This window comes from Stegostoma tigrinum, chromosome 2 (genome assembly GCF_030684315.1).
Source record: "Stegostoma tigrinum isolate sSteTig4 chromosome 2, sSteTig4.hap1, whole genome shotgun sequence".
Taxonomy (NCBI): Eukaryota; Metazoa; Chordata; class Chondrichthyes; order Orectolobiformes; family Stegostomatidae; genus Stegostoma; species Stegostoma tigrinum.
Window position 1 is genome coordinate 126098294 of NC_081355.1, and position 25367 is coordinate 126123660.

The 25367-nt window shown below is 42.9% G+C and overlaps 1 protein-coding gene across 2 annotated transcripts in view; it reads left to right on the forward strand.

The window, feature by feature from the left end:
- mtpap (mitochondrial poly(A) polymerase) overlaps window positions 1–25367 on the forward strand; it is a 57594-nt gene that overhangs the window by 10654 nt on the left and 21573 nt on the right. For both annotated transcript variants that reach the window (XM_059639159.1, XM_059639154.1), the window contains exons 2-4: window positions 83–255; window positions 2116–2349; window positions 5947–6171. In XM_059639159.1, coding sequence (XP_059495142.1) covers window positions 2161–2349; window positions 5947–6171 — 414 coding nt within the window. In that variant the 5' untranslated portion in view covers window positions 83–255; window positions 2116–2160. The remainder of the gene's footprint in view (window positions 1–82; window positions 256–2115; window positions 2350–5946; window positions 6172–25367) is intronic.

The window sequence follows — 25367 nt, forward strand, 5'->3', positions numbered from 1 at the left end:
AATTACTTTCTGCTTTTTTGACATGCATGGAAGCATTAGTAGACTTAATTTCTCTGAGTGCTCACCAATTTCATATTTGCAGATTTAACTGAGAAAACTTCTGCCAAGACATTTTCTGAATTGCAAGCAGAAAGGCATGAACAAGCAGAACGGACCATTTTGATCAGCTGCCCTCCTAATATCAGTGAAAAGAAATTCTACAAATACATATCAAGCCATGGGACCGTCAATAAATATTTCTTCTATGAAACTTTTGTAAGTGTAAAACCGAAGTCTGCGTGTTCAATGTTATCCAATCTAAACATCGATCTTGACTGTAAAATCTTCATTGCTGCTGTAAAGTGTCTCATGCCCATGCCCCTCCCTATCTCTAATCTCGTCCAATCTTGCTACTTCCAGCATATCTGTACTTCTCTAAACAGCCAGTGGATTATTCCTGAGTGTAATCGCACCACCATTGTGACCATACTGTCAACTGCATATGTTTTGAAATTCCTGCCGAAAATGCTTCTTTCCCTCCTTAAACCCCTCTGTCTGTCTTTTTCCATCATATACCTTCAACTTCTTGGTCTGAGGCATATTTTGTTACGTGCCTCAATATCTTAATATTGCCTTATGTAGTTCAGTTTTTAATTTTGCTTTGTGACACTTCTTAGTGCTTTTAACATAATAAAGCATTGTCTATAATTGCACGTTGTTGCCTAGTATAATGCTTCTATGACTGCATAATGGAAAATCCACTGGGAAAGGGATATAAAGATAATCAGAGGTTAATATTCACATAAACTTTTATTTAAAAGATCAAAGGTGGCACAGTGATTGCACATAATGAATCTTGCAATCGTGTAATTGTCTGTAAATCTAGCCGTTGGTTAATCCGCATGCACCTTTTGTTTGTAGAGGTTACATCTGCTCCCAGCAACTGACATACATTCTGGACTACTTCAAATCTTGCTTCTTCATGACAGGGATTTTGATAAATGGGATCTAGGCAAACTCATTTTACTTGTACTTCTGCTTATATCTTTCATAGAAACACCTTTTCTAAGTTAGACTATTAAAACTTATGGTTAAAGGTGCTTCTTCAGAATTACTAAACATAAGCCTTGCTGTTCTCTTTACATATATTAATAGATCAACCTTACATTTCATATATTTTCTTCAGCATTCTGTTTTTCTGTATATCTCTCAATATTTAAGTTAACAGTGGGGTTCTTCATTTTACTATCAGTAAATTCACAAATGTGAATTATTAGAAAGTATTGGTACTTTCATTGAAATGCAGTTCTATCATACAATGCCAAGAAAGAAAGCCATAAACCCCATAAGCACTAAAATAGTAAATAGCATGGATTATTGTTATCAAGGTCTGAAAAGTAACCTTGAACATAATTTAAAATGTTTAGAACTTAACTTTTAAGAAATATGGCTTACAACTTTAAAAACTTCCTTTTTGTTTTCTGAAGATAAACTGTGGTACATATTTCCATTCTTAACTGTAGTTTTCTTGATTGCTGTACAAAACCCGTTATGTTAAAACTGGTGCAGTGGACCTCTCCTTTGAGACAGTGGTTAATTGTGATATACTTGATGATGCTCAGTACTACAGACGAAGTATATTCCCAAGCTCAGTCCTTTGTTTTGGACAGCAAGAGTTAGAGAAATACAGTTTATTTCTGTTTAGGTATGTGTTTATATACATCATGCGTAGCCCTAAGGTTTAAATCTTCATAAAATGAGGGGTTTTTTTGTGTTATCTAGTGACCGTTAATTTATTAAATTGGGTCACAGAATTTGCAACAGGGTTACAATGGATGTGGTTTTCCATTTCAGAAGTAGCATGCTTTGCACCTCAATGTAAGCAATTTTCTAATGCTAGTAAAGACATTTGACCTCTGTAATGTATACAGCTGTTATGAACATAGAGTTCACACGTGCAACCTTTTCCACAGTGGTCGTTAAGTCATAGCCACCAATAGTATGTACTGATTGAACATCAAGAGATCTCTTACCATAGTTATTATAGTGAAATTTAGAAATTCTTTAATGTTTGACTAATTGCGTTTGATAATTTATGTAAGTTATTTGTATTAATTTATTATTGCTTCTCCACAGGGTATTTATGCAGTGGTGGAGTTCGCTGATAAGGAAAGTATAGGAATGCTAAAAGGTTTTTCTGGCATCCCAAGCCTCCAGCATGAATGTGCCATTCCATTCAAATCTCGTTTTTTCAACTTAATAAATAACCATCCCAGGGATCTTTCTGCTGCACAGCCTTCAGTTTCATGCCTTAAACAATCTGTCATCCCTCTTAATGAACTTTTGCAGAAGCTTTCCGGGACTGAGACTGTAAGTTTTCCACCAGATTACTAAATACCGTGAGACTATGTTTAACCCTGACAGGATGAAACATACCTACATGAACACAGTAATGTATTTTGTATTGTATTTTATATTGTATTTTTTTGATCATTGTCATGCTGTGGGTAGAAATTTCTGTTTTTTGAATTTACTACTTTGAAGTGTAAAGTTGGCTACTTTGGAAAGAAAACTAATGGATAAAAACCTTATTAAAAATGTGAGACGCTGGGAAACGTTGGTATCCTAAGAGATTTAAGGATCCTTGAATCACAGAAAGTTAATGTGCAAGAACAGGAGTCTGCCAGAAACCAAATAGCAGCTCAGCCTTTATTATAAAAGAATTGGAGGGATTGAAAAGAGTGAAGAAGTCTTGTGTAATTATATATAACAACTTGGCGAACACGTACATAGATTACTGTTTGTGATGTCTATTTCCTTACTTAAGGATAGAGGGAGTATATCAAAGACTCATTAGAATGCTAGAGATAACAAGGTGTAGAGCTGGATGAGCACAGCAGGCCAAGCAGCATCAGAGGAGCAGGAAAGCTGACATTTCAGGCCTAGACCCTTGTCAGAAAACATTCAAATCTCATTTGAATGCTATTTGGGATAAGGAAATTGTCCAAAGTATTCCATGGAATTTTGAAAAATGAGGGATGATCCATTTCAATCATATAAAATTATTAAAAACCAAAAGAACTGCAGATGCTGTAAATCAGGAACAAAAACAGAATTTGCTGGAAAAGCTCAGCAACATTTTAACCAATGTTTTCTCAGCTACCATAAGTTCTGAGGAAGGGTCACAGGATCCAAAACGTTGTCTCTGATTTTCTCTTCACAGTATCTGCCAGACCCACTGAGCTTTTCAAGCAACTTCTGTTTTTGTTCCATTTAAAATTGTTAATGGGCTCAACAGAGTCAAATGAGGACATAGAAGTTGCTGAGGGACATAGAGGGATGAAGATGAAGTGTAATGTAGGGAAGTGTGAATTATTCACTCTTATTGTAAAGAGAGTATTTTCTTTAAATAAGTGAACAATATAAACTGTAGTGTTGAAAGAGTTTTGGGTGTGCTCGTACAATGAATGCAGAAAGTTAGCGTGCAGGTACACCAGGTAATCGTGTAGAATTTTGATGAAACCACATCTGATGTACTGAGTACTTTTTAAGTCTTCACATTTAAGAAATGGTATACTTACATTAAAGATGCTACAGCAAAGGCTCACTAGATTGCCCCGGGAAGAGAGGTTTGTGTTGTGACATGAGGCTGAGTAAATTCTGCCTACCTTAATTGGAGTTTAGAAGATTGAGATGTGATCTCCTTGAAACATATGAGATTCTGAAGGGGCTAGACCCAGAAACAATATCCTGGGGGCACATTATCAGGCTAAGGGATTGACCATTGAGGGCAGAGATGGAGACAATGCTTTAATTCAAAAGGCTATGTTACAGTTCTTCTCTGGAAAGTTGTAGATATCCAATAGCTCGACTGAAAAAACAAAATCAGGTTTATTTCAGTAGATAATGGGAACTGCAGATGCTGGAGATTCCAAGATAATAAAATGTGAGGCTGGATGAACACAGCAGGCCAAGCAGCATCTCAGGAGCACAAAAGCTGACGTTTCGGGCCTAGACCCTTCATCAGAGAGGGGGATGGGGGGAGGGAACTGGAATAAATAGGGAGAGAGGGGGAGGCGGACCGAAGATGGAGAGTGAAGAAGATAGGTGGAGAGAGTGTAGGTGGGGAGGTAGGGAGGGGATAGGTCAGTCCAGGGAAGACGGACAGGTCAAGGAGGTGGGATGAGGTTAGTAGGTAGCGGGGGGTGCGGCTTGGGGTGGGAGGAAGGGATGGGTGAGAGGAAGAACCGGTTAGGGAGGCAGAGACAGGTTGGACTGGTTTTGGGATGCAGTGAGTGGGGGGGAAGAGCTGGGCTGGTGGTGTGGTGCAGTGGGGGGAGGGGACGAACTGGGCATCCACTTCACCAACACCTTCCACCCCAACCTTCAGTTCACCTGGGCCATCTCCAGCACATCCCTCACCTTCCTGGACCTCTCGGTCTCCATCTCAGGCAACCAGCTTGTAACTGATGTCCATTTCAAGCCCACCGACTCCCACAGCTACCTAGAATACACCTCCTCCTACCCACCCTCCTGCAAAAATTCCATCCCCTATTCCCAATTCCTCCGCCTCCGCCGCATCTGCTCCCACGACAAGACATTCCACTCCCGCACATCCCAGATGTCCAAGTTCTTGAAGGACTGCAACTTTCCCCCCACGGTGATCGAGAACGCCCTTGACCGCGTCTCCCGCATTTCCCGCGACACATCCCTCACACCCCGCCCCCGCCACAACCGCCCCAAGAGGATCCCCCTCGTTCTCACACACCATCCTACCAACCTCCGGATAAAACGCATTATCCTCCGACACTTCCGCCATTTACAATCCGACCCCACCACCCAAGACATTTTTCCATCCCCTCCCCTGTCTGCTTTCCGGAGAGACCACTCTCTCCGTGACTCCCTTGTTCGCTCCACACTGCCCTCCAACCCCACCACACCCGGCACCTTCCCCTGCAACCGCAGGAAATGCTACACTTGTCCCCACACCTCCTCCCTCACCCCCATCCCAGGCCCCAAGATGACATTCCACATCAAGCAGAGGTTCACCTGCACAACTGCCAATGTGGTATACTGCATCCACTGTACCCGGTGCGGCTTCCTCTACATTGGGGAAACCAAGCGGAGGCTTGGGGACCGCTTTGCAGAACACCTCCGCTCAGTTCGCAAAAAACAACTGCACCTCCCAGTCGCAAACCATTTCCACTCCCCCTCCCATTCTCTTGATGACATGTCCATCATGGGCCTCCTGCACTGCCACAATGATGCCACCCGAAGGTTGCAGGAACAGCAGCTCATATTCCGCCTGGGAACCCTGCAGACTAATGGTATCAATGTGGACTTCACCAGTTTCAAAATCTCCCCTTCCCCTACTGCATCCCTAAACCAGCCCAGTTCGTCCCCTCCCCCCACTGCACCACACAACCAGCCCAGCTCTTCCCCCCCACCCACTGCATCCCAAAACCAGTCCAACCTGTCTCTGCCTCCCTAACCGGTTCTTCCTCTCACCCATCCCTTCCTCCCACCCCAAGCCGCACCCCCCGCTACCTACTAACCTCATCCCACCTCCTTGACCTGTCCGTCTTCCCTGGACTGACCTATCCCCTCCTACCTCCCCACCTACACTCTCTCCACCTATCTCCTTTACTCTCCATCTTCGGTCCGCCTCCCCCTCTCTCCCTATTTATTCCAGTTCCCTCCCCACATCCCCCTCTCTGATGAAGGGTCTAGGCCCGAAACGTCAGCTTTTGTGCTCCTGAGATGCTGCTTGGCCTACTGTGTTCATCCAGCCTCACATTTTATTATCTCAGGTTTATTTCAATTCAGAAATGATTGATAAAATCCCAGTTTTTAATATTGTCAGGTTATGGATTTTTAAAAAAATTATAAATCCATCAACGTTTGCTACTTTGACCTACTTTCTGAGGGCAGGTGGTTGAATGTTTGCTTCCATCTTTTCTCTCCTAGATAGATGAGCAATTGTACACAGTCTGCAAAGAACACCAGCTTACAGAAGAGAATACACGTCTTCGATTCCTCGTATGCTCCCTAGTGAAGGACATTGCAGCTGCTTATTTTCCAGAATGCTCAATTAAACCATTTGGATCATCTGTAAATAATTTTGGGAAGATGGGCTGTGACTTAGACATGTTTTTGGATCTGGACAGTATTAGTGGAAGAAATAACCCTAAGGTAATCCTAGTACATCAATAAAGGAAATGAAATTTCTGTTTTGTCATTTTTCTAATGCGTAGCAACTGTAAAAGGGAAATGTATACTTTATGTATTTCGCTCGGGTTAGTTTACAGTGAGGTTTCAGTCTTGTAACTTGACAGTAGTGGTCATCTGTGGGATTAGGTAATAGAACATAGAACAATACAGCGTGTTGGAATAGAAAGCAGAGTTTACGTGAGAGACTTAGCCAGTGGTAAATTTAGTGACCTTTGCAGGAGAAATGGTTTGCTGATATTGGATGCTGGGTGGTTTAGATGATGAAAGGTTGAGGAGAAGTTAGAACAATGACGCATCTGGAAATAGTTATTTTGAGATGACAGTCTCACTGGAGGTAAACTGTCAAAAATTAAGAAAGAAGAAATTGAGGCAAGGACATGTAAGGAGTAGGGAGGTGTGTGGTGTTGTTGTGTGGTGATGTTGGTGTGATAGAAGTAGAGAAAGGGAACTGTGGAAGGAGCAATCCATTTGCTTGTGAAATACAGGAACAGACAATGAACAGCAAGTGCCTTTGGGGTTGATAATGGAAATCATTGGCTTCAAAAGTACGATACATATTCATTTTCAGTTCTGGTTTTGCAACACTACAGGAGTGGGGCGAGCAACTGTATTGATTTTAAACCCCAATACCCTCTTGTGCCTCCCTGCAGCACTTTAGCTGCTGTTTCTCATGCTTGTTTATCTCAAAGTTATAAGGCCCTCTCTATCAACCACAATGAAACACTTACACTCTATCGTGAGGAAAGTTTCAGGGAGATATGCGTGGAATGTTCTTTACGCAGAGGGTGGTGGGTGCTTGGAACGCATTGCCAGTGGAGGTGGTAGACGCAGACACGTTAGCATCTTTTAAGACATATCTGGGCAGGGAGCAAATGAACATAGACCCTTAGAAAATAGATGACAGGTTAAACAGAGGATCTCGATCGGCACAGGCTTGGAGGGCCGAAGGCCTGTTCCTGTGCTGTAATTTTCTTTGTTCTTTGTTCTTTGATTTACAATATCTTAAAGAAGTGCAAGACAATCAACATTAATGCTGAAAATACTTGGGAGGAACTCTAAATGACACATTTTCGATCATGTGGGATACAGTCTGAGTGTGTACCAAAGAGTAGTGAGAGTTGAGAACCAGCGGACAAAGGATTAATAGAACATAGAACAGTACAGCACAGAACAGGCCCTTCAGCCCACAATGTTGTGCCGACCATTGATCCTCATGTATGCACCCTCAAATTTCTGTGACCATATGCATGTCCAGCAGTCTCTTAAATGACCCCAATGACCTTGCTTCCACAACTGCTGCTGGCAACGCATTCCATGCTCTCTCAACTCTGTGTAAAGAACCCGCCTCTGACATCCCCTCTATACTTTCCACCAATCAGCTTAAAACTATGACCCCTCGTGCTAGCCATTTCTGCCCTGGGAAATAGTCTCTGGCTATCAACTCTATCTATGCCTCTCATTATCTTGTATACCTCAATTAGGTCCCCTCTCCTCCTCCTTTTCTCCAATGAAAAGAGACCGAGCTCAGTCAACCTCTCTTCATAAGATAAGCCCTCCAGTCCAGGCAGCATCCTGGTAAACCTCCTCTGAACCCTCTCCAAAGCATCCACATCTTTCCTATAATAGGGCGCCCAGAACTGGACGCAGTATTCCAAGTGCGGTCTAACCAAAGTTTTATAGAGCTGCAACAAGATCTCACGACTCTTAAACTCAATCCCCCTGTTAATGAAAGCCAAAACACCATATGCTTGCTTAACAACCCTGTCCACATGGGTGGCCATTTTAAGGGATCTGTGCATCTGCACACCAAGATCCCTCTGTTCCTCCACACTGCCAAGAATCCTATCCTTAATCCTGTACTCAGCTTTCAAATTCGACCTTCCAAAATGCATCACCTCGCATTTATCCAGGTTGAACTCCATCTGCCACTTCTCAGCCCATCTCTGCATCCTGTCAATGTCCCTCTGCAGCCTACAACAGCCCTCTATACTGTCAACGACACCTCCGACCTTTGTGTCGTCTGCAAACTTGCTGACCCATCCTTCAATCCCCTCATCCAAGTCATTAATAAAAATTACAAACAGTAGAGGCCCAAGGACAGAGCCCTGTGGAACACCACTCGCCACTGACTTCCAGGCAGAATATTTTCCTTCTACTACCACTCGCTGTCTTCTGTTGGCCAACCAATTCTGTATCCAAGCAGCTAAGTTCCCCTGTATCCCATTCCTCCTGACCTTCTGAATGAGCCTACCATGGGGAACCTTATCAAATGCCTTACTGAAGTCCATATACGCCACATCCACAGCTCAACCCTCATCAACTTTTCTAGTCACATCCTCAAAAAACTCTAAGGTTTGTGAGGCATGACCTACCCCTCTCAAAGCCGTGTTGACTGATTAAGGTAACTGATAAAAGAAACAACATTGATATAAGGAAACATTTTATGCAGCGAGAAGTCAGAACCTGCAGTGTACTGTCTGAGAATGTGGTGGAGGCAGATTCAGTTGTGGCTTTCAAAAGGATATTGGATAAGCACCTAAATAACAAATGCTCCCAAGGCTATGTGGAAAAGTTGGGGAGTGGGGTCAGCTGAGTTGCCCTTGCAGAAAGCTAACATAGTCACAATTGGCCCAGTGGTCTGAGCTATAATCCTTCTATAGTTCTTTTCTATAGGTCTGGCAGCATCTGTCAAAAGAGGAACAGAGTTAACTTTTCAGATTACTAATCCTTCTAGAGAAATGCAGCATCTTCCTGCAGAAAGCTGGTTATATGTCCAGCTAAAATTATTTTTAAAAAATACTATCCCTGTATACTACACATTTAGCTGTGTTCTCCACTGTGGTTGCTGCCTCTTTACAAAGATGACTTTGCTCAAGGAAATAATTTTGATCAGGATACCAAGAAAACATTCTGATTTCTTTGAATTGTGTCATGGCAGGCACTGAATCTTAGTTTAGGGTCTCTTCTAAACAACAGTGTCTCTAACAGTAGAGCAGCTCTTCAGTGCTGCATTGGAGAATCAGCCTGGATTACGTGATCACAAGCATCACGAAGCTCAATGCGGACTTTTCTGCCCAACATCATCGACCCATGCCCGGTATCCAGCTGGTTGAATAAAATGCTTGTACTCTGAGCCCTACAAAAGAGCTTTGCGTCTGTGAAGTAGTGAGGCAGTATTCTTTTTTTTTATGGATAATGAGGTAGAGCACATAGAAATTGGTATTTGCATCAAAAAGGTATTCCTGTGTTACCTCCTCACTTAAACAAACTAAATGTTATTAAGGCTAAAAAAATTCACAGCTGTTTAGGCAATTCATTCAAAGGCATGTTAAAGTTTTTTGGGAGTGTGGAATATTTTAACAGGGCTTTGAATATGAACAATCACTGGGAAGGGAAGTACTGCTGTCTTAAAGCATTTTCAATTTGTTGGTATAAGCAAGGAGACAGTGAGGGAAATCGTGTTAAACAGCATTACTTCAATTGTACGTGACACATCCTCATGACGAAAATGATAAACAACTTCTCGTGACATTAAAAAGGTTTATCAAGCACTTTTCATTAATATTATACCTCCCCATATGCTTTGTTATTTACTGCATGGATTTTTAATTATAGTTAATGTAAGGTTAGTAAATTTATGATTTATCACTTGCAAGTAAAGGTAAAGTGGTATGCAAAATAGGCAACTGTAGATTTTGCAAAATTGGTGATCAGAAGTTGATAAGCTGTGATTACCAGCAAAACTATTTGCTGATAAATGTCATGCTAGTCACGAATAACTAGTGTGTGTTTAGAATGTTTGTAGACCTTCTGGTAATACAAAGTGAGTAGTTATATATACTCAAGATAATTAAGGGCACTGTGAAGCCTAATTGTCTTCCCTGCTTTTCTAGACTATTTTTGAATTATAGCCTTTTGCATAATTATTGCAATAAATGTAGCTAAGTTTTTCAATAGTTACTGAACGATAATATCTCTGATAACTAATCCATGCTACTTGATCTAAGTATGGCTAGATTACTGAAATGGATCAATGGAAGGGGTTAAGTGCCTGAGAGTTCTAATTCACTGTTATATCTATCAATTTCTTGTGAGTTCTCTGCTAAATTAGATATACAAGCCTGACTGGGGTGGGGTGACTAGTTGAAAAGGCCATGGTTCAAACCCCATTCCTGAACTTGAACACAGAATCTCAGCTAACACTGCAATGTCATTCTGAGGGTGTGCTTCATTGTCAGAGATACTGCATTCTAGGTGAAATATAATGAAATTAAGGCTTTCTCTGCCTGTTTGATTTGGTGTAAACAATCTAATGCGGTTCATAAAAGAGCATGAATGTATCAAGTGACCCCCTCAACAGCCCTACTCTTAATCAGTAACATTAAAAAATAACAGACAATTCAACACTGCTGTGAGACTTTGCTGTGCAGACGTTGGCTTCTGTACTCGCTGTTTAACAAGTGATTATACTTCAAAGGTAATTTTTGGCTGTGGGGATCCTATGCCAAGGATTTAAAATGCAATACAGATGCAAGTTCCACCTTTTCCTATTGAAATAAAACAAAGCATTTCAATTTCTTTTGTCAAAAATATTAAAGCTACAAAGAAAATAAACAGGAGGGAGAAATTGGAGAGAGGTGCAATCAAAAGATTGGAGTAGATGGGTTTTTAGAGAGAAATTTACAGTACTAAGGGCGGAAGTTCTGTGGAGTAGGACAATAGACACTAAAGGAATAAAACTAGAAAATGCTGAAAATTCTCAGCAAGTCTGATGGCATCAATGTAGAGAGAGAGTTATTGTTTCAGGCTTGTCATGTTTCATTAGTTCAAGATTCCGCCAGCAATGATGGACAGCAGGAAAGAGGAATAAAAATAATGCTTAAGTCATGGAACTGTTTGGCAGGTGAAACACAGCTGAAGGAGATTGTAGAAACAGGATGTGAGCTGTGGAGGGAAGAAAATAGTGCGGGTGGTAAATCTAATGTGTTGTGTGACAGGAAGTCAATAGAGATAATTGAGAATGACATTGAAGGTCTACAGAACATGATACATGCAGCAGACATTTGACAAGTTGCTCTTTCTGGACGATGTAAAGTGGTAACTTAATACTTGAGTATTATGTGCAGTCATGTTTAGTGGTGACATAAATATGTAAATGTGATTTAAGGAACTGAGATGGTTCAAGTGAGCAATGTTGAAGAGGTGAATTTAAACACCTTCACTATGATGCTTTAATGCTGTTCCTTGGGTAGAACAAGACCACAAGGTTCCAAAAACTAATTCAGTTTGAAATAATAGCCAAGGAGAATCAGAGTCAAATAAACAATTGTGGTGCAAGCCAATTGCTTTATTCTTCCTAGTACTGATTTTGAGGAAGTTGTGATTCACCTGAGAGGTAATATCAAACAAATAGTCAGGTGATAGAGGATGTGAGAGGAGTGGTATAGCATCATCATCGGTGTTTGCATGCAAAAGCTAATCTCACACTTGTGGATGAGAAAGGGAATGGAGGGAATGTGTTTAGATCATTGTAGCTACTTAAAACCTCTTTTCCACTGTCTTTTACTATGCCAAGTGTATTAAATGGTTAACTGAAATGAATATTGTCGGCAAAATTTAATCCAGAGTTACAATGTCTCATTTATCACTTTTTTATCATTTGTGATATCCTGTTAATTTGAGATTGACCATCATCTTGTCCTTGATTATCTACTGCTATCAACTGGAACTTCTAAGCCAATGTTTTGTTTGTTTGCCATTAGTAAGAGTTTTTCTAATATTTATTGATGTTTTGAGGGCGTCAAGCTGCATTCATTTCTCAAGTGTAGCTTGGTCAAAGCTTTCCTCATCGACAGCAGTAGTGTTAGAAGTAAGTATAATAATCAACACACACAACTTAACAGTATGTTTGATAGAGGAGTGCTAAGAAAGTTGGCAAGAATGGATCATGAGTCCAATTCCTTTGGATGACAATGCAATGTGAACTCAGCAGGTCTGGACATACCTGAAGAGAGAGGCAGAGTCAATATTTAGAGTCTGAAGAAGAGTAATTGGACATGAATCTTTAATTCTGTTACTTCTACCTCCTGAAATGGCCTAGCAGACTACTAATTTGGAGCAATTAAGGATGGCAGAAATGTTATCCTCTCTAGTGATGTCCATATCCGATGAAAGAATAAAAGAAATTGGAATTTTGCCCATTATTGCAAAAGAACATTGGTACTGGATCAGTTAAAGCAAATGCTGAGCCATTTTTGCAGAGTCTGCAACAATAGTCGCATTGATCATTCTGTGTAAGTTGTACACTTCAGAATTAAGTCACATCGATAAAGAATAATTAGAAAAAAGATTCAGGTTTTGGAAACCAGATTAATGAATATGTTTTGTTTTGAGCCAATTGGGAACAGGATTTGTTGGACATGCCCCAGCAACACTGTATTAAACACTGTAGAACATATGTATTAGGAATAGGCCGTTCAGCCCTTGAGCCTGCTCCATCATTCCATACGATTGTTGCTAACCTGATTGTGGTTTGAATCCCACATCGAGCCTATCTTGGATAACCTTTGATTCCCTTTCCTAACAAAAATCTATGTACCTTCGCCTTAATCATGCTCAATTATCCTGCCTCCAGCACCTTTTGAGGCTCAAAGTTCCAAAATCACAGAACCTTTTGAGACAAAATAATTCTTTTCATCTCAGTCCAAGGATGGCCCCTAATTTTGGATTCACCCAACAGAGTAAATATTCTTTCTATATTCATTTTGTAGGACCGTTCAAGATATTATGAACTCCAAACAAATCACTGGTTGCTGTTCTGAACGCTTATCTCATATGTCAACCCTGCTCATCAATCTAGAAAACCTGTTCTGAACAAACTTGAACATGTGTACATCCTTAAAGGAGGAGACGAAAACTGTGCATAGTGTTTGAGATTATGGTCTTAATGATACACTATAAAACTGAAGCATAAATACTCATTTCTGTGTTGAGTTCTTCTCCCAGTAAAGACTAGCATTGCTTTTGCATTCCTAGGTACATGCTGTATCCGCATACTAACCGATTGTGATTCAAGCACCAGAACTCTTAATTCCCTCTGCACTCGGAATTCATGTGGAGGTGCTGGTGTTGGACTGGGTTGGACAAGGTCAAAAATCATACAACACCAGGTTACAGCCCAACAGGTTTATCCAAAAAAAGGCTTTTGGAGCCTTGCTCCTTCACCAGGTATAGTGAGAGACACATCAAGACACAGACTTTATAAGTAAAAGATCAAAATATCGTACAACTGATGCAAATGAATTGAATAAACCTAAAATGTCTGGCTGACTCCTGCCCTTTACGTCTTTAATCAGTTAGTAAGGAGACACCGGTTTTGATTTGTTTAATTGCAAATCTCAGAATTTCTTTCAAATCATTGCCCTGAGATAATTAAAGTTTTTATCAGTGTAAACAAGAGGTGATATCTCGGGTTAGGTGTGAGGTTTTAGGTGTGAAGCCTTATTTTGAATCTGCCTGTGTTTTAACCTGGAGCCAGAGTGGTTTGCAGAAATTTATAAAATGCCCTATTGACTGACGGTGACTATAAATTGTATGCTTTTTTAACAAAATAGAATGTATCTGGAAATGCACATTCATCCCATTGATGTGTCTGTGTTTTTGTGGAGAGAAAGTGTGTGTATGTGTGGGAAAGTGTATAGTGTAGTGGGGTCAACTGTCGTGCAACACCAACCAAAGATCACGGTTGAGGCTGTCAGAATCCCACTCAATTCCGCAGTTGTTCCCTATTTAAGTAATACTCTGCTTTTTATTCTTCCTACCAAAGTAAACAACTTTAAACTTTCCCACATTTTATTCCACTTGCCAGATTTTTGCTCATTCTCACAACCTGTCTATCTCAGTCTGGAGAGATAGCAGGAACTGCAGATGCTGGAGAATCTGAGGTAACAAGGTGTAGAGCTGGATGACACAGCAGGCCAAGCAGCATCAGAGGAGCAGGAAAGCTGACTTTCGGGCTTAGACCCTCCTCCAGATAAAGCTTCGAAGAAGGTTCCAGATCTGAATCATCGGCTTTCCTGCTCCTCTGATGCTGTTTGGCCTGCTACGCTCGTCCAGCTCTACACCTTAGATAATAAAATGTGAGGCTGGATGAACACAGCAGGCCAAGCAGCATCTCAGGAGCACAAAAGCTGACGTTTCGGGCCTAGACCCTTCATCAGAGAGCCTTGTTATCTTAGTCTGCACCCTTGTTAAGTTATCTTTGCAGCATACTTTCCTACCTATCTTTGTGTAATTCACAAATATAGCTGCCATGCCTTAAACCCCCTCATCAAAGTTATTAATATAAATTGTAAAAAGTTGAGGACCCACCTCGGACCCCTGTGGGATCTTAGTTCTAGTATGTTACCCCAATACTATGAGGTTCTACTTTGCACATAACTTTTAACGTTAAATGCCTTCCAGGAATCCCACTACAGTGGCAAGTGTAATGACATTGCAATCATAACTTTGATAGTAATGGATTCTATACTTTAAGGCAAAAGTTTAAGTCCAAACCTGAACCGTACCTGTCTTGTTGTGAGTGCTACTCGGCCCTCAACTGTTTTCAATTAGTCATGTTTAGCCAGTGCAAAGTCCTATCCAATCTTTTTCAATAGGACTAGCAACCTCAGTCCTATATAGTAAAGCACATATTCATTTACCAATGTACGTTCTTTGGCTTTGACTTATCCTCCTATTGAAAGTGGAAGGATATGAATGTGTCAGTGATCTAGATGGGAAGAAAACCTATAAGAATATACCATTATTATGTTTTACAGTGACATTTTTTTTACTGTGCTGCACTACGGTTTCCAAATTTTACCTCATTTTTGATAAAATCTTCAAAGTGCGTAGTTCAAGTTATTCCACTCCCGCACATCCCAGATGTCCAAGTTCTTCAAGGACCGCAACTTTCCCCCCACAGTGATCGAGAACGCCCTCGACCGCATCTCCCGTATTTCCCGCAACACGTCCCTCACACCCCGCCCCCGCCACAACCGCCCAAAGAGGATCCCCCTCGTTCTCACACACCACCCCACCAACCTCCGGATACAACGCATCATCCTCCGACACTTCCGCCATCTACAATCCGACCCCACCACCCAAGACATTTTCCCATCCCCACCCCTGTCTGCTTTCCGGAGAGACCACTCTCTCCGTGACTCCCTTGTTCGCTCCACACTGCCCTCCAACCCCACCACACCCGGCACCTTCCCCTGCAACCGCAGGAAATGCTACACTTGCCCCCACACCTCCTCCCTCACCCCTATCCCAGGCCCCAAGATGACATTGCACATTAAGCAGAGGTTCACCTGCACATCTGCCAATGTGGTATACTGCATCCACTGTACCCGGTGTGGCTTCCTCTACATTGGGGAAACCAAGCGGAGGCTTGGAGACCGCTTTGCAGAACACCTCCGCTCAGTTCGCAACAAACTACTGCACCTCCCAGTCGCAAACCATTTCCACTCCCCCTCCCATTCTTTAGATGACATGTCCATCATGGGCCTCCTGCAGTGCCACAATGATGCCACCCGAAGGTTGCAGGAACAGCAACTCATGTTCCGCCTGGGAACCCTGCAGCCCAATGGTATCAATGTGGACTTCACCAGTTTCAAAATCTCCCCTTCCCCAGCTGCATCCCTAAACCAGCCCAGTTCGTCCCCTCCCCCCACTGCACCACACAACCAGCCCAGCTCTTCCCCTCCACCCACTGCATCCCAAAACCAGTCCAACCTGTCTCTGCCTCCCTAACCTGTTCTTCCTCTCACCCATCCCTTCCTCCCACCCCAAGCCGCACCCCCATCTACCTACTAACCTCATCCCACCTCCTTGACCTGTCCGTCTTCCCTGGACTGACCTATCCCCTCCCTACCTCCCCACCTATACTCTCCACCTATCTTCTTTACTCTCCATCTTCGGTCCGCCTCCCCCTCTCTCCCTATTTATTCCAGTTCCCTCTCCCCATCCCCCTCTCTGATGAAGGTTCTAGGCCCGAACCGTCAGCTTTTGTGCTCCTGAGATGCTGCTTGGCCTGCTGTGTTCATCCAGCCTCACATTTTGTTGTCTTAGTTCAAGTTAGTGTTTCTTATGGACACTAAGGTATAACTTAATTGTTAAGAAGTCACTTTTATTTATTCGTGGGATACGATTGTTGCAGGGTAGGCCAACATTGATTGCCTGTCCCTAGCTGCCCTTGAGAAGGTAGTGATGGCCTGCCACCTTGAACTGCTGTAGTCCATGTGCTGTATGTTGACCCAGAATGCCTTCAGGGAGGGACATCTAGGATTTTGACCCAACAGCAGTAAAGCAACAGCAATATGTTTCCAAGTTAGGATATTGTGGCTTGAAGGGGAACTTGCAGGTGGGTCATATTCCCATGCATCTGCTCCCTTTGTCCTTTTAGATTGAAGTGATGTGGGTTTGGAAGGTGTTGAGGATCTTTGAATTTCTGCAGTGCATCTTGTAGACAGCACACACTGCTACTGAATGTTACTGCTGGAGGGAGTGGATGCTTGTGGATGAGGTACCCATCAAGCAGGTTACTTCTCCTGGATGGTGTTGAGCATCATGAGTGTTGCTGGAGCTGCACCCATCCAGGCAAGTGGGGAGTATTCCATCACACTCTACTCTTGTGCCTTGTATATAGTGGACAGGCTTTAGGAAGTTGAGAGGTGAGTTACTCGCCGCATTATTCCTAGCCTCTTGTAGCTACTCTGTTTATGTGGTGAATTCATTTGAGTTTCTGGTCAATGATAACCCCCTGAATGTTAAAATTGTAGGGGATTCAGTGATGCTGGCACCACTAAATGTCAAGGGGTGATGGTTAGATTGTCACTTACTGGAAATGGCCATTGCTTGGCATTTGTGTGGTAAAAGTGTTACTCGACACTTATCAGTCCAGCTTGGATATTGTTGAGATCTTGCTGCGTTTGAACATGGACTGCTTTAGTATTGGAGGAATCGCAAATAGTCCTGAATATTGTGCAATCATCGGTGAATATCCCCACTTCTGACCTTATGGAGGGAAGCAGCTGAAGATGGTTGACTGAAACATTAACTCATCTCCTTTGACAGAAACAGAACTGATGAGTATTTCCAGTGGTTTTTGTTTTGTCGTAAAAATATAGTCGCGAAAAAAATCTGTCAATGAATAAGTTCTGAGCAGTTTCTATAAATATTCCCCACACATTAGTTCCGAAACTTTCACAGTAACTGACCCAAAATCCCATTTTTCTAAGAAACCTAGTCATAACAATGATTATCACAGCTGTTTCAGTTGCCATGTAAACTTCTAACCACTCAGCTATGTAGATTTAGGCATACTTTTGTCCAAGATAACCACCACAAGTCAGGACAGTGAGACACTCTCTTGGAAATCAGTTTTAACAAGTAGTCACCAATGACTCATGAGAATTTTTTTTCACTATTCGCCTCAGGGAATTCCCTTTTAAGCCTTTTTTTAGATGTTTGGTATTTGAGTTATTTAGGTAAATATATTGTAGATAGTGAATAGTCTTTAGGGAATATGGAGCTGAGGTACTGCAGAATTCCCAACTTATAACCTGCTCCTGTTACAATATTTAGAACTGTATAGGGCAGCGATCCATCTTCAAAATATGTTGATACAAGTTCAGAGAAGTCTGGTTACTGTTACATGCTGCGCAGACTTTTAAAGCCAAGTCTGACTACTGGTGATAGAGTTAAGATTATATCTTCCAAAGTGACTGTCTAATAGGTTTGGGGCACTCCTGCAATCAAGGAAATTGTGTTTAAGTAGCATTTGTGCAAATTTGTTAAATATATTAGAATAATCCCTTCAGGATTTGAGTCAGTGGCAAGAACAAATTATGGCTATGTTTAAAATGGATAATTATTGTTGGTTTGAGAGTTAATAAGCTCTGAAGTCTAGTTAAAATCCAGTGTTAATGTTATGAAGCAACATATTGCTATGTAATGTGAGTTTAGCCTATGATATATTGCCAAGTGTCATGCCATGCTGTGAAACCTCACACGCCTGTTTAGCCTTTTGTGTAGTTCACATTTCTGCTGCATGTTATTATTGGCATCATTTGGCATTTTAAAAATAATTCCAAGACACAGTGCATGACAAAAACTTGAAGCACAGTTTAGCAGATTTTAAATAAATTCTGTGAAGACAAGTCAATCCGTAGCAATTGTTTTTTGCATCAAAGTGCATTAATTGCTGCAATGCTAAAACCCTTTTTAGTGTTATTTGGAAAAGTAATTTATTTTTAAATAGCATATTGAAGTTGGGATTTTTCCCATTTTGAGAGGTTCTGCTAATTGTGTAGTCAGCTGAGCTATTGAGAATCAAGAATATCCATTTGTTTTGACTTTAAGTGCAATTACAGCATTAATCACCGTTTCTTTTTGAAATAGAACTCTGTGGTTTTAAACTTAAGCTTTAAAAATAAGATTAGTATTGCTAAAAATTTGTTTGCAGAAAAATAAAATCTGGAACTGCCATCTGAAGAGCATTTGTAGGGATTCCTGCACCAAATGGACTGCTGTAGTTCAAGCCAACACTTCACTATCATTATTTTGAGGGCAATTAGGGACAGGCAGTAAATTCTGGCCCAGTCAGCTACGCCCACATCCCGTGAAAGAATATTGCAAATAATGTACCAAAGGATTTTCATACTGAGAAAAAGGTATAATTCATGTACAATTTATTACCACCAAAATTATTCATTGTTTTCACTTACTGCATTTTTATTTAAAAGAATATGCTCTAAATTTTCGATGAAGGTTCTAACGATTATAAAATTAAGAGTAGAAATGTGGTTAATTCCGAAGTTAATGTAATTTTTAGGACTGAAATAACTAATAGTCGTTCATTCACCTTGGGCCTAAGATATTGGAAATTGGAAATATAAATTTTCAAGTAGCTTTTTTTTGTACATTGCTTGAAACAAAACTAAAGCAGTTTAAACAAAAACTAAGATTAATATATGAAAAGGAAATCACCAGATAATTAACTAAAATGGAAGCTCAGTTGCACCAGAAGACTAGGTTGAAAGTAGGATTACCTTATAAAGATGTGCCAAATTAAAGACTAACTGCCTGCATCTGTGGAGACTGAAACGTAAACCTGGAGGTGGCTACATCCAGGTGATCAGGACTCCTGCATTTTAAATCTCTAGGATAATTATTTCTTTAATTAAATTCAAATCCTGGCAGCGTGTCTCCTTCCTGTGAGTAATTAGAAACTTTTAACAAACATTTTCTTTCTATTAGGAATCATTTTTGTAGACCATGTCTAATTTTCGGATATCTTTCTTGCAGAACATTGATTAGGGGACATTGAGAAGCTGATTGAGGATAACTTAATGAGTTTATCAAATATGTTTTAGCACTGAGTAGAATACATGGATACCGTTTGGTCACTCCTAGACCAATGTAGTTTACTGAGCCATTGGTGATGTACCATGAAGACTGGATTGACTTGTTCAACCCTGCAGCCTACTAGTATCAATGTGTAACCCTGCAGCCTAATGGTATCAATGTGGACTTCACCAGTTTCAAAACCTCCCCTTCCCCAACTGCATCCCTAAACCAGCCCAGTTCGTCCCCTCCCCCCACTGCACCACACAACCAGCCCAGCTCTTCCCCTCCACCCACTGCATCCCAAAACCAGTCCAACCTGTCTCTGCCTCCCTAACCGGTTCTTCCTCTCACCCATCCCTTCCTCCCACCCCAAGCCGCACCCCCATCTACCTACTAACCTCATCCCACCTCCTTGACCTGTCCATCTTCCCTGGACTGACCTATCCCCTCCCTACCTCCCCACCTATACTCTCTCCACCTATCTTCTTTACTCTCCATCTTCGGTCCGCCTCCCCCTCTCTCCCTATTTATTCCAGTTCCCTCTCCCCATCCCCCTCTCTGATGAAGGGTCTAGGCCCGAAACGTCAGCTTTTGTGCTCCTGAGATGCTGCTTGGCCTGCTGTGTTCATCCAGCCTCACATTTTATTATATTGACTTGTTCCCTGTTCGGCAGAAGTATATTCTAATGATAAGGAAAAACAGTAGGAAAAGAGAGAGCCAGCTCTGGATGTCTAAGGAAATAAAGTATCAGATTGAAAAAAAAAACACATACAAAAAAGCGAAGAGCAGTGGGAAACTGGTAGACTGGGAAATCTTTAAAGGTCAACAGGTAGCCACAAAAAACCTTGTAAAGAAAAGAAAGATAAATTATGAGAGTAAACTAGCTCACAATATAAAAACAGGCAGCAAAAGTTTCTATAAATATGTAAATCATAAAAGTGTAGCGAAGGTAAACATTGGTCCTTTCGAGGATGGGAACACCAATTTAATAACTGGAAATGAGGAAATAGCCGAGACATTAAACTGTTATTTTGTGTTGGTCTTCACAGTGGAAGACGCAAATAACATGCCGAAAACTAGTGGCAAGAAGGTTATAGCAGGTGAGGACCTAGAAACTATCATTATCACTAAGGAGGCAGTGCTGGATGAGCTAATGGGGCTAAAGGTAGACAACTCTCCTGGCTCTGATGAAATGCATCCCAGGGTACTAAAAGAGGTGATGGGGGAAATACCAAATGCACTAGTAATTACTTACCAAAATTCACTGGACTGTGGTTCCCACAGATTGGAAAACAGCCATTGTGACACCATTGTTTAAAAAAGGAAGTAGACAAAAAGCAGGTAACTATAGGCCAGTTAGATTAACTTTGGTAGTGGGGAAAATGCTGGAATCTATCGTTAAGGAAGAAATAGCAAGACATCCAGATATAAATTGTCCCGTTGGAAACACCCAGCATGGGTTCATGAAGGGTAGGTCATGTTTAACTAATTTGATGGAATTCTTTGAGGACATTACTTGCATGGTGGACAGTGGGGAACCTGTGGATATAGTGTATCTGGATTTTCAGAAGACATTTGACAAGGTGCCACGCCAAAGGCTGCTACATAAGATAAAGTTACATGGTATTACAGGTAATGTATTGGCATGGATAGAGGATTGGTTGACCAGTAGAAAGAAAAGAGTAGGGGTAAATGGGTGTTTTTCTGGTTGGCGGTCAGTGGCTAGTGGCGTGCTCCAGGCATCAGTGTTGGGACCGCAATTGTTTACAATTTACATAGATGATTTGGAGCTGGGGACTAGGTGTGGTCTGTCAAAATTTGCAGACGACACTAAGGTGAGTGGTAGACCAACGCGTGCAGAAGACACTGAAAGACTACAGAAGGATATAGATAGTCTGTGAATGGGTAAAGGCCTGGCAGATGGAGTACAACGTTGTTAAGTGAGAGGTCATCCATTTTGTTAGGAATAACAGCAAATTGGACTATGTTTTAAATGGTAAAAATTGCAGCATGCTGCTGTGCAGAGGGACTTGGGTGTCCTTGTGCATGAATTGCTAAAAGTAGGATTGCAGGTGCAGCAGGTAATTAAAAAGGCAAACGGAATTTTGTCTGCCATTGCTAGAGGGATGGAGTGCAAAAAACAGGGAGGCTATGCTGCAGCTGTATAGGGTCCTGGTGAGGCCACACCTGGAGTACCGTATGCAGTTTTGTTCTCCTTGCTTCATAAGAGATATGCTAGCACTGGAGGGGGTGCAGAGGAGATTCACTCGGCTGATTCCAGAGTTGAGAGGGTTGGATTATGAGGAGAGACTGAGTAGACTGGGATTATACTCATTGGAATTCAGAAGAATGAGGGGAGATCTTTTAGAAACATATAAGATTATGAAGGGAGTAGATAAGTGAAGGCAGGGAGGTTGTTTCCGCTAGCAGGTGAAACTAGCACTAAAGGGCATCACCTCAAAATAAAGGGAAGCAGATGTAGGACTGAGGTCAGGAGGAACTTTTTCACCCAAAGGGTTGTGAATCTGTGGAATTCTCTGCCGAGTGAAGCGGTTGAAAATACCTCACTGTTTTTAAGGCAAGGCTAGATAAATTTTCGAAAAGTAAAGGAATTAAGGGTTATGGTGAGTGGGCAGGTAAGTGGAGCTGAGTCTCAAAAAGATCAGCCATGATCTTATTAAATGGCGGGGCAGGCTCAAGGGGTGGGATGGCCTACTCCTGCTCCTAGTTCTTATGTTCTTTTCTAAAGTTGCAAGTTTTGTTAACGTGTTTTGTGCCTTTATTTCAAAGTAGACTTAGAATGTCAGACTTGATAAGCAGTTCAGGTAGACTTTATCCGATTCTCATTAATCAGGTATAGTGAGGCAGGTGACAGCACCAGCATTCGTGCTCATCACCTTTCAGGATCACAGGCTTTATTGAAAAGCAAACTTGAAAAGAGATTTTATAATGTGAGGCTGGATGAACACAGCAGGCCAAGCAGCGTCTCAGGAGCACAAAAGCTGACGTTTCGGGCCTAGACCCTTCATCAGAGAGGGGGATGGGGAGAGGGAACTGGAATATATAGGGAGAGAGGGGGAGGTGGACCGAAGATGGAGAGTAAAGAAGATAGGTGGAGAGAGTATAGGTGGGGAGGTAGGGAGGGGATAGGTCAGTCCAGGGAAGACGGACAGGTCAGGGAGGTGGGATGAGGGTAGTAGGTAGATGGGGGTGCGGCTTGGGGTGGGAGGAAGGGATGGGTGAGAGGAAGAACCGGTTAGGGAGGCAGAGACAGGTTGGACTGGTTTTGGGATGCAGTGGGTGGGGGAGAAGAGCTGGGCTGGTTGTGTGGTGCAGTGGGGGGAGGGGACGAACTGGGCTGGTTTAGGGATGCAGTAGGGGAAGGGGAGATTTTGAAACTGGTGAAGTCCACATTGATACCATTAGTCTGCAGGGTTCCCAGGCGGAATATGAGCTGCTGTTCCTGCAACCTTCGGGTGGCATCATTGTGGCAGTGCAGGAGGCCCATGATGGACATGTCATCTAAAGAATGGGAGGGGGAGTGGAAATGGTTTGCGACTGGGGAGGTGCAGTTGTTTGTTGCGAACTGAGCGGAGGTGTTCTGCAAAGCGGTCTCCAAGCCTCCGTTTGGTTTCCCCAATGTAGAGGATGCCACACCGGGTACAGTGGATGCAGTATACCACATTGGCAGATGTGCAGGTGAACCTCTGCTTAATGTGCAATGTCATCTTGGGGCCTGGGATAGGGGTGAGGGGGGAGGTGTGGGGGCAAGTGTAGCATTTCCTGCGGTTGCAGGGGAAGGTGCCGGGTGTGGTGGGGTTGGAGGGCAGTGTGGAGCGAACAAGGGAGTCACGGAGAGAGTGGTCTCTCCGAAAAGCAGACAGGGGTGGGGATGGAAAAATGTCTTGGGTGGTGGGGTCGGATTGTAAATGGCGGAAGTGTCGGAGGATGATGCGTTGTATCCGGAGGTTGGTAGGGTGGTGTGTGAGAACAAGGGGGATCCTCTTAGGGCGGTTGTGGCGGGGGCGGGGTGTGAGGGATGTGTTGCGGGAAATACGGGAGACGCGGTCAAGGGCGTTCTCGATCACTGTGATCCCCACAGTGAACGAGAACGCCCTTGACCGCGTCTCCCATATTTCCCGCAACACATCCCTCACACCCTGCCCCCGCCACAACCGCCCAAAGAGGATCCCCGTCGTTCTCACAGACCACCCTACCAACCTCCGGATACAACGCATCATCCTCCGACACTTCCGCCATTTACAATCCGACCCCACCACCCAAGACATTTTTCCATCCCCACCCCTGTCTGCTTTCCGGAGAGACCACTCTCTCCGTGACTCCCTTGTTCGCTCCACACTGCCCTCCAACCCCACCACACCCGGCACCTTCCCCTGCAACCGCAGGAAATGCTACACTTGCCCCCACACCACCTCCCTCACCCCTATCCCAGGCCCCAAGATGACATTGCACATTAAGCAGAGGTTCACCTGCACATCTGCCAATGTGGTATACTGCATCCACTGTACCCGGTGTGGCATCCTCTACATTGGGGAAACCAAGCGGAGGCTTGGAGACCGCTTTGCAGAACACCTCCGCTCAGTTCGCAACAAACAACTGCACCTCCCCAGTCGCAAACCATTTCCACTCCCCCTCCCATTCTTTAGATGACATGTCCACCATGGGCCTCCTGCAGTGCCACAATGATGCCACCCGAAGGTTGCAGGAACAGCAACTCATATTCCGCCTGGGAACCCTGCAGCCTAATGGTATCAATGTGGACTTCACCAGTTTCAAAATCTCCCCTTCCCCAACTGCATCCCGAAACCAGCCCAGTTCGTCCCCTCCACCCACTGCATCCCAAAACCAGTCCAACCTGTCTCTGCCTCCCTAACCGGTTCTTCCTCTCACCCATCCCTTCCTCCCACCCCAAGCCGCACCCCCATCTACCTACTAACCTCATCCCACCTCCTTGACGTGTCCGTCTTCCCTGGACTGACCTATCTCCTCCCTACCTCCCCACCTGTACTCTCTCCACCTATCTTCTTTACTCTCCATCTTCGGTCCGCCTCCCCCTCTCTCCCTATTTATTCCAGTTCCCTCTCCCCATCCCCCTGTCTGATGAAGGGTCTTGGCCCGAAACGTCAGCTTTTGTGCTCCTGAGATGCTGCTTGACCTGCTGTGTTCATCCAGCCTCACATTTTATTATCTTGGAATTCTCCAGCATCTGCAGTTCCCATTATCTTTGAAAAGAGATTTTGTTGACATTAAATGGAAAGATTGCTAGAAATGCACAACTGATTTATTAGCAGTGTGAATCCTTTTAGCTTTCACTAGTTTTATAGAACATTACAGCGCAGTACTGGCCCTTCGGCCTCGATGTTGCGCCAACTTGTGAAACCAATCTGAAGCCCATCTAACCTACACTATTCCATTATCATCCATGTGTTTATCCAATAACCATTTAAATGCCCTTAAAGTCGGCGAGTCTACTACTGTTGCTGACAGGGCATTCCATGCCCTTACTACTCTGAGTAAAGAACCTACCTTTGACATCTGTCCTATATCTCGCACCCCTCAATTTTAAAGCTATGTCCCCTCGTGCTAGCCGTCTCCATCTGAGTAAAAAGCCTCTCACTGTCCACCCCATCTAATCCTCTGATCATCTTGTATGTCTTTATTAAATCACGTCTTAACCTTGTTCTCTCTAATGAAAACAGCCTCAAGTCCCTTCAGCCTTTTCTCATAAGACCTTCCCTCCATCC